The following is a 15,000-nucleotide window of genomic DNA, read 5'->3' as shown; positions in this document are numbered from 1 at the left end:
CCCCTCCTCTCCCCTCCTCTCTCCCCTCCTCTCCCCTCCGCTCACCTCCTCTCTCCCCTCCTGTCTCCCCTCCTCTCACCTCCTCTCCCCTCCTGTCTCCCCTCCTCTCCCCTCCTCCCCCCTCCTCTCCCCTCCTGTCTCCCCTCCTCCTCCCCTCCAGGTAACCCGGCCCAGCCCACCTCCCTGCACTACATGAGCCCGTACCAGCTCAACGCCTACGCCATGGCCCTGAAGGCGGTGGGCGAGATCATCCAGGACTACGACAGCGACAAGATGTTCCCCGCACTGGGCTTTGGCGCCAAGCTGCCGCCCGACGGACGCGTCTCCCACGAGTTCGCCCTGGTGAGTCACAGCAGGAGGGGAGGGTGGGGGTCTAGGGTAGACCGGGGGGAACCTCGTCCCTTCTTTGGGAGATTCTGTCAGGCCTGCAGAGCCCCCAACCTCGGGCCAGAGGAGGTTGACCACATAACGAGCATAACAAGCACGGCTACTCTGGGGCTACAGCGGCATCTGTTGATTTGTTGTTGGTGTGCGCTGGCACATGGCCGCTGCTCCTCATGGAGTGTGTGCAGCCTGTGGGCCTCTGGCGAGGGCTAGGGCGCCTCAAGACTCGCTTGTTCACAGTTCACCTGGACTCTCACTTTCTTCTGACAAATGTACTTCGTCGTGAGTCACTTTGGATAAAAGCGTCTGCTAAATGTGAATGTAAATGTAACATACATGAGATACGTGTGTGTGTAGCCTCCAAACAAGGCAGATGTATTTCAGTGTGAGAGCGAGAGGTGTCCCTCATGGCTAGGTGTTCCCCCCTCCCCTCAGAACGGGAACCCCCAGAACCCCTACTGCTCCGGGATCGAGGGCGTGATGGAGTCCTACTACCAGAGCCTCAAGTCGGTGCAGCTCTACGGTCCCACCAACTTCTCCCCCGTCATCAACCACGTGGCCAGGTGAGCCACGCACACGCACACACACACACACACACACACACACACACACACACGCACAGACACAAGCTACACACACACACACAGACACAAGCTACACAGACACACACACACAGACACAAGTTATACACACACACACAGACACAAGCTACACACACACACACACAGACACAAGCTATACATACAGACACAAGCTACACGCACACGCACACGCACACACCCACACATAGACACACACAGACACACACACATAAACACACACAGACCCAAGCTACACGCACACACACACTACACACAGATAGTAGTACACACACACACACACACACATACACACACACACACACACACACACACACACACACACACACATAAACACACACACACACATAAACACACACATAAACCCACACACACAAGCTACGTGCATGCACACAAACTACACACAGATAGTAGTTCACACACACTCTCTCACATACACACACACACACACACACACAAGCAACATCATAAGCACACACACAACAACATGCAAACTTTACACATGCACACAGAGTTTTGTTTTTGTGCCCTGAGAATGAGCCCTTAGGTCTCCATCGAGAGCAGCTACAGTATGTTGAACTGCCACGGCTCTACAGTAGCCCAGCATGGACGAATGGATCTAGAAAGAACACATTTTTAATTCAATCTACTTTCAATCAAAGTGTAAGTCAACCCACTGTTTGAGCTCAAACACAGAAAACCTGTGTGTGTGTGTTCCAGGAGAGATCTGGGAAGGAGGGGGGCGTGTTGTCCCCATGGCTGTGACCCATTTGTGGTTCCTTTTTAGTAGCGCGGATGTGCAGCAGCGTTATAATGAGTGATGTTGGGTCTGAAGTGGGCCACACGCTGGGGCGTTATGAGTAGGATCCGAAGCAGCTTGTTCTCTTGTTGAAGCATGGGTGTAAATATCTCTGTCATCTGCGTCCATCTGGCTGTGGATCTCTGGGCAAACCGAGCGCAGATCGTTAATGTAATTAGATCATTAATGTAATTAGCTGAATAGAAAGGGTCCAAGCATCGATCCCTGTGGAACACCTGGCGCACAGTCAGAAGAAGATGAGCATGTGTAATTAATTCTTGTGCGCCGGTTTCTTGAGTTAAGGTATCGCTCCATCCATGGTAATGCATTAGCAGAGTATTGTAATAAGTTTGGACAAACTAATATTAGGATTGACTGTATATCTACAAAATAGCCTTTTCCAAATCCAGGAAAACCTTCAACCAATTGAAAAGATTCAATTGGTTCAGTTTAACAGCCATTTTCTATCCTTCTAGCAAATGGCTAAATACTGTTTCCTGAATCACAACCTGCATGGGAGGCAGTGGGAAAAGAGCATTGGTTTAATTGGGCTACTGTTTGGTCACAAATGACTGCTTCAGTTACTTTAGAAACAACTCAAAGCATACTGATATGTCTGTTATTGTGTTAGATTTCAGCTTATTTCTAAACTGTTCGTATATACTCTGCGTTGTGTATTTTTTCGTCGTAGTACTAATTCTTTGTAGTGGAAATCAAGGCAACTTGACAGGTTGAATCAGGATGGACAGGTTGGAGGGTCAAATAGATGGTTAATTCGAGGATGTAATACAGCACAGGTTCAGACTTAGGTGGAATAGTCTTAGTGTAGGTGGTGAGGATCAGTCTCCAGGCTCCCTGGCTGTCAAACCCTCTTCTCCCTGAACCAAAGGTTTGGGGCGAGTATTATAGGAAAAAAAGCGTGAATAACAAAATAACAGATGCAATGTCTTCCTTGATATGTGGTTATTACTGCTGATCAGTCAGGTGCTGAAGGTGTTTCTCTGTTGTGTGGCTGCTCTCAACCGGTACACAAACACTCCCAGGTACACATTCTCATCTTGAGTTATTAAATTCACGTTAACGTTCAATTACTTTAAAATGAAATACGTTTTAATGAGCAGGTTGCACATACAAACACATAGAGAGGAGGAGGGAGTTAGGATCGTTGTTGTCTATTTGACATTAGCTTGTTTTCATCGTTTTGACGTTTGGGAGGCAGAGGCTCTGCAGGGAGAACAGGTTGTCTGGATGAGGAGGTGGAGGTGACCCTCTCGCTATCTCCTCTTCTCCTGCAGCTCTCTGTCTCCTCTCTCCTCCTCGCTGCCCACATCTCCTCCTCTCTTCTCTATCTCCCACTTCCTCCTCCCTCATCCTACACCTCCCTCTGTGTCCTCTCTCTTCTTTCTCCCTCTCCCCTCCCCTCCTCTCCCATCCCTCTTCTCCTCCTACACCTATCTCTGTCTACTCCCTCTCTCCCCTTGTCTCCTCTTCTCTACTCCACTCATCTCTCATCTCCTCTTCAACGATGAGGATGAATCATATGGTGGGAGAGGGCAGGGGAGAGGGGGAGAGAATAGGGGAGAGGAGAGGTTAGGGAATAGGACACAACTGGAACATGGAGGTGAATCACCTAAACACAAGCAATCATGCCAAAAAAGTAGTGTGGGGGTACAGGTGTGTGTGTGTGTGTGTGTGTGTGTGTGTGTCTGCCGGGAGGATTGGGACGTCTGTAAATATCACTAATCGTGGCTTCCGCGACGGGCTTATTATGGGATGTAAAGGTCAAACCCAATAACGCAGACGACATCAAAAGGCCACATTAGAATGAAGAGGCAGAGAACGGGACGAGAGAGCATAGAGAGATATGGAGAGAGAGAGTGGGGGAGAACAGGGCGAGAGAGCATGGAGAGATGTGGAGAGAGAGAGAGAAAAGGACCAGAGAGCATGGAGAGACGTTCAGAGAGAGAGGGGGAGAGGGAGTGAAGGGGAGGGGCATAGATGATGAGAGCAGCAAGAGAGGGAGAACGAGGGGGTGAGAGCGAGAGACAGAGGGTGAGAGTCGGAGGAGATGGTAGAGAGACAGAGCGACGGAGAGAGAGAGAGTGCGCTGCTGTCGTTAGATTTCAAGTTGGAGCGTGTCGGAAAAGCAAACAGCAGGTTATCTGCTGTCCAATCAGAGTCCACCTGGAACAATATGCCACCTTCATTATCTTTCATCGTGTCTTTAATGATGTTCGTTATCTTTTATCGTGTCATTAATGAGGTTCATTATCTTTAATTATGACCTTTGTGATTTATTCTGTGCACCGTGGCGGATCATTCCTTTAATCAATAACCGATTCATGTTTAGCTGTGTAGAGGACTGCTGAATACAATACCACCCACACACACCTGTACTGTGTTTAATATTGTGTGTGTGTGTGTGTGTGTGTGTGTGTGTGGCTCTGTGTGTGGGTGCGTGTGTTTGTGTGTGTGTGTGGCCGCGTGTCTGTGTGTGGCCTTGTGTGTGTGTATGTGTGTGTGCGCCTCTTTGCGTGTGTGTGTGTGTGTGTGTGTGTGTGTGTGTGTGTGTGTGTGTGTGTGTGTGTGACTGCATGTGTGTGCCTCTGTGTGTGTGTGTGTGTGTGTGTGTGTGTGTGTGTGTGCAGGTATGCAGCGTCAGTCAAAGATGGCTCCCAGTACTTCATCCTCCTCATCATCACTGACGGCGTCATCTCAGACATGGCCCAGACCAAGGAGTCCATCGTCAACGTGAGACACACACACACGCGCACGCACGCACACACGCACGCACGCACTCACGCACGCACGCACACACACGCACGCACGCACGCACGCACGCACACACACACCTTGAACACACACACACACACCCTGAACACACATGCACACACACTGTCAACACACACACACACACACACACACACACACACACACACACCATACCATACACTCAGAAACACAAAGGTTGCACACAGACAGGACCCCTGCGTGTGGTGCAGCCGTCCCCTGGCTCCGCCTCGCAGCATGACACCACAGAGGAGGCTGTGCTTGTAACGTGTTGTAACCCCCCCCCCCCAGGCCGCCGGGCTCCCCATGTCCATCATCATAGTGGGGGTGGGACCTGCAGAGTTTGACGGTAAGTCCTCAAGTCACCTCCTACAGGAGGTTAAAGGACACCCACATGCATGTGCACACAGACGGACGGACGCACAGACTGACACACAGACTGACACACAGACTGACACACAGAAAGCCAGGTACTAATGTGTGTGTCTGTGTGTGTGTGTGTGTGTGTGTGTGTGTGTGTGTGTGTGTGTGTGTGTGTGTGTGTGTGTGTGTGTGTGTGTGTGTGTGTGTGTGTGTGCAGCCATGGTGGAGCTGGACGGAGACGAAGTGAGGATATCATCCAGAGGAAGATATGCTGAGAGAGACATCGTCCAGGTACACACAGACCCAGACACACACACACACACGCACGCACACACACACACACACACACACACACACACACACACACACACAGCTCATCCAATCGGCTGCAAGGTAATTTGCCCACGCCCATCAACCAACCCTCCCCACGGCTGACAGACCTAATGAAGGACATGGGCGCATGTCGTGGCGTGTGTGTGTGTGTGTGTGTGTGTGTGTGTGTGTGTGTGTGTGTGTGTGTGTGTGTGTGTGTGGGCGGTGTGTGTGTGTGTGTGGGGGGGCGTGTGTGTGTGTGTGTGTGTGTGTGGGGGGGGTGTGTGTGTGTGTGTGTGTGTGTGTGTGGCCGGTGTGTGTGTGTGTGTGTGTGTGTGTGTGTGTGTGTGTTTATGTGGCCGGTGTGTGTGTGTGTGTGTGTGTGGCCGGTGTGTGTGTGTGTGTGTGTGTGTGTGTGTGTGTGTGCTCCCGCCTCATTCCTTCCTGTCGCCTCAGGGGTCAAAGGTCGCTCGCTCACTCTCCTCGGCCTGGGGGTGGGCGAGCAAGGGGTGCTTGTTAGGGAGCTTATTAAAAAAAAGACCGTGCTGGTGCTCAACGCACACACACACACACGTGCCCACGCACGCACGCACGCACTCACACACACACAAACACACACATATGCATATGTGTTTATACAAGCTCACTCACCGTGTCTCTAAACACAATTACACAAAACACTGAAATACATGTACACACACACACACACACACACACACTGTGTGTGTTTGGCTGTCCATTTCCGTATTTATTTATTTGGAGTTGGAACATCTTGTGAACATAGGTATTTGTGCATGTGCACGCACGTACACACACACTCACACACTCACATGTAATTGGCTGAGAGAGCGAGAGAGAGAGAGAGAGAGAGAGAGAGAGAGAGGGAGCTCGTTAGGCTAACGAGTCAGAGGCCACGTGTCGGACCCTGAACCCACAGACCTGACAGACCAGTGAGAGGAGGAGGAGGAGGCTCAGACCGCGTGGCGGTTCCCATCTCCTCATTATTCCACCGGCTGCTTTGACATCTCTGGAGATCCCACCATCACATTTGTTCAGAGTCCGGTTCAGCACAGAGCTGCTCTGCTGAGCGGGGGGGAACACAGACTGCTGCGGAGGACCAACACTCTCTGGGGGGCGGGTGGGCAGGGGGGGGGTTGTCATGGTGACCGGAGTCAGGAATGACTCAACTAAAGAACGCACAAAATAGCTCCAAAGTGTGGGTCTGTGTGTGTGTGTGTGTGTGTGTGTGTGTGTGTGTGTGTGTGTGTCGAGTCCGGACCAGTTCATCAGGGGAATTAATCAATAAGGATTTCTGACTCCTCCCTCTCTCTATAATTCTCTCTCAAGCATCAAAGGCCTTTATTGGAACGCAAATATTGACAAAGCACAAAAGTTAATATTTTTTTCTCTACTCTCTCACTCTCTCTCCCCCTCTGTGTCTATATCCGTCTCTCTCTCTCCCTCTGTCTCTCCTTCTCCCCTCTCTGTCTCCCCCACCTTGCCTTCTCTCCCTCCCCCTCCTCCCCCCCCCCCCCCCCCCCCCCCCTCCAGTTCGTGCCCTTCCGGGACTACATCGACCGGACTGGGAACCACATCCTGTCCATGGCCCGTCTGGCCAAAGACGTGCTGGCCGAGATCCCCGACCAGTTCCTGTCCTACATGCGGACGCGTGGCGTCAAACCCTCGCCCGCCCCGCCCCCCTACACCCCCCCGGTACAGCCATTGCACACCCAGATCTGACCCACCCCACCCCACCTGGATGCGGTTTCCGTGGTGACGACGACCACAGTGGGGAGGGTCGGAATGGGCCGACTCCGAAAAAATGTACTTCCATATATTCCTCCCCCCTCCCCCCCATGCGCCACTCTGGAGGACAATGTGTGTGTGTGTGTGTGTGTGTGTGTGTGTGTGTGTGTGTGTGTGTGTGTGTGTGTGTGTGTGTGTTGTAAACCGGGGAGTGAGTGTTCACTTCCAGCATCGGTTGGTTCTGAGAGGAAAACTCCAGACTCTGCATCGAGAATTCCGGACCCCCCCCCCCCCCCCATCCTGGAACAAGGAAACATCCAATCCTGAGATGTGTAAATAACTGGATGAATGGGATCTCTCTCTCTCTCTCTCTCTCTCTCTCTCTCTCTCTCTCTTGCTCTCAGTGTTTACAGTACACAGTCAGGAGAGATTTTAAATCTTGCCACTGTCTACTTTTTATATCAGCGTAATTCAGTATTAATGTCTCTCTCTCTCTCTCTTCCTCTCCTCTCTCTGTCTCTCTCTCTCTCTCTCAGCAGTGCAGGTGTTGGTAGCCCTACTGTACTGTACTGTACTGTACTGTACTGTACTGTAGTACATGTATTTGCATGGGTGTAGCCTTGGTCAAGTGCATGCATAGTGGTCCTGCACTAAATTTGCAAGTCTGTCTGTCTGTCCAACTGTTTGACTCTATCTGTCTGTCTCTGTCTGTCTGTCTGTCTGACTCAGTCAGTCCGACTGTCTGTCTGTCTGTACTGTACTGTACTGTACTCAGGCATAGGGGTCATGACCCTAATTTTTCTTCCGGATGAAGAATTACTACCCTTACCTTTCCTCTTTCTATCTCTCACCTGCATCTCTACCAGTCTGTCTGTACTCTCTCTCTCTCTCTCTCTCTCTCTCGCTCCAAACTGCCTTGGCAATAGATGTCTCTCGCCCAGGGCCTCTCCCTGTTCTGTAGCTGCTCTCAAACAGTGAGTGTTTGAAGGGGGAAAAAAGCCCAGCAACAAAAAACGCAAAGAAAACCCATTCTCCCGTTTGTACCGTTTGTACCGTCACCCCCCCCCCCCCCGACAAAAGCTTTTATACTCTACTCTATTCTGCCACAGCTAGCCATCGGTAGCTATTTGCTTTTATATCTGTGAAAAACATTTTATTGTTCTTATTGGGTTTTTTTCCGAATGAAAAGCCGAACTGGTAAGACAGCCGAACTGTCTAATTAATTATTACAGTCATACAGTCCTCACTGTATGACTGGATGGTGTTTGGGCGTCGACCTCCAGCCAGCGTGGGTGGTGTGGACGTGACGTATGCTAACTGTAGGGGTGCAGGTGACCCATCTCTAGGCTCAGCACCCGTTGGATAGGAGCAGGGTGTCTTCACTCACCGCCCCCCTGTAGCACCCGGCCTGGCGTCAGCAGAGAGGGTCGTTGGGTCAGTGATGTTTCTCACATCCAGAAGGGTCTAGAGTCCTGCGGTGAGAGAGGGAAAAAGGCCCGCAGCGTTAGCTGTCAGTGGGCGTGGCCTGTTCAGTCAAGGTCTTAGGGTGTGGCCTGTTCAGTTAATATCTGGAGGCGTGGCCTGTTCAGTCAAGGTCTTAGGGCGTGGCCTGTTCAATTAAGACCTGGGGGCGTTGCCTGTTCAATTAAGACCTGGGGGAGTGGCCTGTCCAATTAAGAGTTAATTCTATTTGGCTTTACCTTTGGCTTTAATCTTATTTTTGGCTTTAGTTGTCCCCCCCCCCCCAGGGTGGGGTCTGGGCGTGTGGAGGTAGAACCAAGAACCTTTCAGCTGGGCGTCGACCCTGACCCCCACTAGCCTGACCCCCCCCCCCCCGAACCCGTCTCCCCTCCCAGCTGGTCTGTATCCGTACAGGATGTTTGATTGGTCAGGTGTTTCTTCAGGTGCAGAGGATTGGATACTTGGTTAATCACAAGTACTGGGATGTCTGTTTACACACATGCAGAATCTTCTACGGACAATTTGGAGGAAAAAATATTTATTTGTCAAAAACATCAATTTCCATAAGGTTGTCATTCGTGATTAATATTTGATTATCTTCCACTTTTAGTTGCCAAAACTCTTGCCATTTGTAAAAATTGGATTCGCTTTCAAACAGATGTTATAATATTGCTTCATCGTTCTCCTCTTTGTTGAACTGGTCACTAAGGTGAAACTGTAACAAGCACCACCCTCATTTAAACTTGTTTTTCCCCATCTGCTCTCTCATTGGCTGCACTCTAACGGGCTATATGAAGTGACTCAGGATGAGCTCACAACTCCATTCCCACAGCTAGAGCATTGTAGACACTTTGTACGGCATTGTATTCCTTACATTGTGACAATGAAAAAGTATTTTACAGTTTTTATTATTTTATGTATTTTATTTTGTTTTCATAAAGGTGTCAATTAAGAAACTAAAGGTGCCAATACTTGGACCAAAACGTGTCGAACACACTAGTGAGTTAGTGAAGCTAGTTACGAAGGAGATATCTTAACAGGTAACGATATCCAACAGGTAACGGTCTCTCTCATGAAGACATGAGAGCCAACACATCTCTTCCCATGCTTAATTGATGATTTCATCGATCACTTAATTCTTTATTCACAAGATTGTCTTTAATATAAGGTTTAGGGTGTGTGTGTATTTTCTACATGTGTGTCTGTGATATGTAGCACTCTGTGTGCGTACATCTGAGTGTACATGTGGGTGTGTACATGTGCATGCATCTGCGTGTGAGTGTATATGTGTGCGTGCATGTGAGTGTGTGTGTGTGTGTGTGTGTGTGTGTGCAAACTGTGCATGTGTTTGTGTGTGTGTGTGTGTGTGCGAGGGCCTTTTCTACGAGTGTTTAATCGGACCGTGTGCGTTCATCGGACACATGCGATGTATGTTTACTGAGGCGATCTGAATCCTATATTGTACGCGCATCATAACTTTTCTAGCGTGCACTCTGTTTGCATGTAACTTTTACATGGGATGCACACGTTTCGCTTGTGTTTTGAAGTATATACAAATGATCTGTACAAAATGGCCTTAAATCTTTCACGGAGTTTCTTTGAATTGTGCGATGCCTTCTGATTAACGGATTGTTCGAGGATTTTAATCGGGAATCTATTTTGTGTCTGTGTTTTTATTGCTTTGGAGTGTTATTTTTTATTTGCACAAGACATTTATTGACAGAAAACTATCTTGTACTTTTTGATGGCGTGGTTCATCGGAAAACGCATGACTAATGTATACTGATTGTCTGTTAATCCATATATAATAGATGACTATTTCTGTAATAAATTATACATTTTTTCAATAAATATTCTTACTAAACACAATCTGCCTCTACGAAACTGACTTTATATAGCATTTAACATTGTATGAATCTCCTCCTGTAATGTATGTACAGATAAAGGGTGTAGAACTACTTGTAGAAGTTATCATAGCTAGGAAAAATATCCAAAATATTAGTAAAAAAAACTATTATTAGCAGAGAACATAAAAGTCATAATTTTCATATTTAATGATGTGAACAAAAATGTCATTACACCCATTGTTTAACATTCTTATATTCAGAAATCGATTATTATAACTAGCCTACTGTTAGAGTGATGAGTGTGTCTCGTCTCCCTGAGCTCTGTCCCAGCGGACAGAAGGGCTAACAACGTGTTAGCTCTAGGTGCTAACAACGCGTTAGCTCTCGGTGCTTATAAACCATCCAGCAGCACTGTGGCGCGATGCCGCGACCGTTTGGCAAAACGTGGTGACGTTCTGTGTTTTCTCACCAGAGACTCATCGCCCTCTTTTAACTAACTGTCTCGACTCTCTCCCACTCGTTCCATTCGCTGACAGATGGACGTTTCTAATTTCATAACTGAACTAAGGAATCTGGAAAGCTGGTCGTTGGCTTTATTTGATTTAATTCAGGTTTGTTTGTATATTAAAGGACGTTCAATTATATATTGAATCCATAAATGTGCATTTAAACAAATATAGCCTTACGTTCTTCTGGGAACTTCCTAAAAGCCCAAAAAAAACCTATAAGAGTTTCACCTGAGGACTTATATACCGTCTTGTCCTAATTTCGGAGTGTTTTTAGCATGCTCCTTATATACAGAACCTCTCTACCGAGGGGTTCAGAACAGAAAGCCTGTAATTTGCATTCAAAATGTCAACTCCCACTTACCTCTAAATCTCCCCTTTTCACCTCCTGAAGTGAACATCTCTCTCGCTCTCTCTCTCTCTCTCTCTCCCCCCTCTCGCTCTCTCACTCTCCACCCCCTCCTCTCTCTCTCGCTCATATTCCATCTTCTGTTACCCATAATTGTCTCTCTCCCCCCGCTCTCTCTCTCTCTCTCTCTCTCTCCTATTTGCCATAATGGTCCTGTATTCCACGTTGAACACTAAAAAGGTTGCTTCAAACAACAACACAGATTCCATCACAGGTTCATCTGGTCAACGTCTTCCCCTTGGAAAGCAGCGTGTTTTTTATGTTTTTATGTTTTCACAATTGTTATTTTGCTATAAGTTTATTCTTGCTATTCTGCCTTGTTGATGTAATCCTGTTCTTGGCTGGTGCTCTGTATGTGTGAGTATCTGTGTGTTAACCCTGCAGGTCCCTGCTGCTGCCTTGTTGTGTGTCTGTACGGCTGTGTGTCTGTACTGTGTGTGTCTGTACTGTGTGTGTCTGTACGGCTGTGTGTCTGTACTGTGTGTGTCTGTACGGCTGTGTGTCTGTACTGTGTGTGTCTGTACGGCTGTGTGTCTGTACTGTGTGTGTCTGTACTGTGTCTGTGCTGTTGCCTCTCTAACCTGTCCTCTCACTGCCCTTTTCCCTTCCCCCCCCAATAAGCGTGTGCTTTTTCTCAGGCCATCACTGGAAATAAGAACTTGTTCTTAATGATCTGCCTGGTTAAATAAAGGTTTAAATTAAAAAAAAATTAAAAAGGAAAGGAACCGTGTTTTGGGCTTAGGAGTGGAACCGTTTGGACACTGTGTTTGTTTTCATTCGTTTGTCATCGGAGTGTTCACCGTTTGAGAAACGACGGGTTTAAGCGGTGAAACGGTCTGACTCAGGCCAGCTGAGGCTGCTTCAACCAGCCCTCATCCACAACCTCCTCCTCACCCAGAGCCCTCCTCCTCCTCCTCACCCAGAGCCCTCCTCCTCCTCCTCCTCCTCCTCCTCCTCACCCAGAGCCCTCCTCCTCCTCCTCCTCCTCCTCACCCAGAGCCCTCCTCCTCCTCCTCCTCCTCCTCCTCACCCAGAGCCCTCCTCCTCCTCCTCCTCCTCCTCCTCCTCACCCAGAGCCCTCCTCCTCCTCCTCACCCAGAGCCCTCCTCCTCCTCCTCCTCCTCCTCACCCAGAGCCCTCCTCCTCCTCCTCCTCCTCACCCAGAGCCCTCCTCCTCCTCCTCACCCAGAGCCCTTAGTACTTAGCATTGTGTAGCATGTCATCCTAGGTGTCTCTGTTGTGTACGGGGAATGGGTTAACTTAGTGATGGTTAGTGTATACGGGGAACGGGTTAACCTAGTGATGATTAGTGCTTGGCACTTGGTTGAACATCCTCACTGTACCCACAGCGATGTATTGTTGTTTCTCTTTCTTCTAACAAATGTAGGTATTGTAAGTCGGATAAAAGCAACTGCTAAATGCCCTTAATGTAAAATGTAAATGTAAACATGTCACTATGAGGGTACGAAGTTAAAACGGCCTGTAAAGGCTCATAAACGTCCTGGTTACACCTGGTGGAAACATTAGAGCCTTTAATGGTGTTGGTGTTTCTGTGTGGAAGACTTTGGATTAAGGTTTAAAAATAGACTGAAGTTTGGATCAACCAGTTTAGAGAGATACAGTGGTGCACCACCGAAGACACTGGTACCATCAGCAGGACTGGGATTGGACAGGGATTGTTAGTTGGAGTTAGTACGTGATAATATTCAGGTAAAGACCACAAATAGAGTGAAGTGTTTCTAGATGAAGAGCAGGCAGGAGGCTGAAGGGCGTGGCGTCGGGCCAGGGGCCTGCTGCGCGTTGTTCTTCACAGCTGACCGCCTCTGAGCTAATAATACTGACAGGAGAACCAGGGAGGACTTTTATTTTGAAATCGACTCAAACCAGAGTGGGGCTATTTTATTTGAGAGTTTCAGGCAAAGCCACAGATTTATTTTGATGAAACCAGGGAGAGAGACTTGTTTTATGATATTTAGTGGAACCTTAGGGGGCTTTTATTTTGGTATTTGGTGTAACCATAGGGATGCTTTTCATGTATCACATATATTCATATATTCAGTCAGACAGTATTTACAGAGTAAATACTGTAATTATGATGAGTTAGCAATTAGTACTTCTGATGTGTCTCAGGTGTATCATTGTATTTATGAATGAGTATTCTATTTGATGATATCTGGATGATTTCATCAGGATTGTCCAGATGTTACCACATCTGTTTCCTCCAGAACCAGCTTCGGTCACGCCTGCTTCCCCCAGCATCCCCTGAGGAATGTGATGGACAGATTAATCACCACGGAAACAGGGGGGGGGGGGGGCGGGGGATAACTTGCTGATACGGGTGTCAATCGTGCCAACTGACACAGTGACACGCACACACGCCAACGGTGTGTGTGCGTGTGTGTGTGTGTGTGTGTGTGCGCTTGCGTGTAGATGTGTTATATTTCAACATGGTGGCCGGAGCTATTTTTAGATGGTGAGCTCAGGCGATTCATCTCCGTGACGACGGAGCTCTGGACCCCTGCACCGGCTGTGTGTGTGTGTGTGTGTGTGTGTGTGTGTGTGTGCATGCGTGTGTGTGTGTGCGTGTGCGTGTGTGTGTGTCTGTGTGTGTGGGAGTGTGTGTCAAAGTGTACACATGCAAGTGTTAGTGCGTGTGTGTTTTATTGTGTGTGTGTGTGTGTGTGTGTGCATGTGACTGCGTGCATGTGTGTGTGTCACTGCTTAATTCCGTCAATTGAATCCGTACATTTTTCTTGAAGCCGCAAGAAATGTGGATTTGATGCCATGAAACCGGTTAACTGACGGACGCGGCCTCCTCTCTCCTCTGTCCTCTGTCCTCTGTCCTCTGTCCTCTCTCCTCTGTCCTCTGTCCTCTCTCCTCTGTCCTCTCTCCTCTCTCCTCTCTCCTCTACCCCCTACACACGACTTCGGTCCTCATCGCTTCTCAGGAGCAGAACAACAAAACATGGTTTACGTTTCTTCTGTGTTTCTTATCCGGTCGCCTTCAGGGCCGTGGTATTGGATGCTTTGTACAGATGCGTCGTTGTGCGTCGTTGTGCGTCGTTGCGCTGCCACTGTGGATGTTGCGGGCCAGTGTACCGCTGTTAACTGCTGCGTGCAGCGTGCTGCGCTCTGTGTATTCTCGTATTGTCTCCGGTAACCCTGGGCGACACCCTTTCGACGTCCCCCTTTTCTCTCCACGCCGTGATGACGGTCTACCCTGACCTCGTACGTTGCTGCCGTAACAACGCATCCATCCCATAGTTGAACGACTCAACAAAGTAATCAAAGCCCTTTGTCAGTCCCAGGCCAACCTTGATTTCTCTGTTTATTTTGGTCAAAGGGTAAATCCTGTCTTTGCGATGAACAACTCTAGTCGGGGGGGGGGGGGGGGGGGGGGGGTTAGGGGAACATAACGATGCGTCTGCCCCCCCCGACGCACCTGGTCGCCTAGCAACCGGCCAGCTTCGACAGTACAGTCGGAGGACGCCGACTTTAATTTGACGGTTCTAAAAGTGATACGGTACGGAACGTCGATTAGCTTGTCTCTCCGTTCCCTCATTCTCTCTGTCCGTCAGACACCAACACAGACAGACAGTCCCCTTAGCCTGGTCTGTGGGTGTGCATGTGTCTGTATTTGCGTCCGTCTCTCTCTCTCTCGTCCCCCCCCTGCCTGTCTCTCTGTCTCTCGTCCCCCCCTGCCTGTCTCTCAGTCCGTGTATGTGTTGACCAGCCCCCCCGCCCCCCGCAGTGCCTCTCTGTGTTTCTGTGGTTCTCCGTTATG

At 48.9% G+C, this 15,000-nt stretch overlaps 1 protein-coding gene across 2 annotated transcripts in view; it reads left to right on the top strand.

The window, feature by feature from the left end:
• LOC311363417 (copine-8) overlaps window positions 1–10,304 on the top strand; it is a 61,827-nt gene extending 51,523 nt beyond the window's left edge. For both annotated transcript variants that reach the window (XM_084483361.1, XM_084483360.1), the window contains 6 exons: window positions 161–342; window positions 820–947; window positions 4,431–4,533; window positions 4,864–4,921; window positions 5,153–5,226; window positions 6,799–10,304. In XM_084483361.1, the coding sequence (XP_084339487.1) occupies window positions 161–342; window positions 820–947; window positions 4,431–4,533; window positions 4,864–4,921; window positions 5,153–5,226; window positions 6,799–6,987 (734 nt within the window). In that variant the 3' untranslated portion in view covers window positions 6,988–10,304. The remainder of the gene's footprint in view (window positions 1–160; window positions 343–819; window positions 948–4,430; window positions 4,534–4,863; window positions 4,922–5,152; window positions 5,227–6,798) is intronic.
• Window positions 10,305–15,000: the final 4,696 nt, after the last annotated feature.

Source organism: Micromesistius poutassou, assembly GCF_964030765.1.
Source record: "Micromesistius poutassou genome assembly, chromosome: 18".
NCBI lineage: Eukaryota > Metazoa > Chordata > Actinopteri > Gadiformes > Gadidae > Micromesistius > Micromesistius poutassou.
The sequence above is the reverse complement of the archived record's forward strand: the minus strand, read 5'-3'. Positions and strand labels throughout refer to the sequence as shown.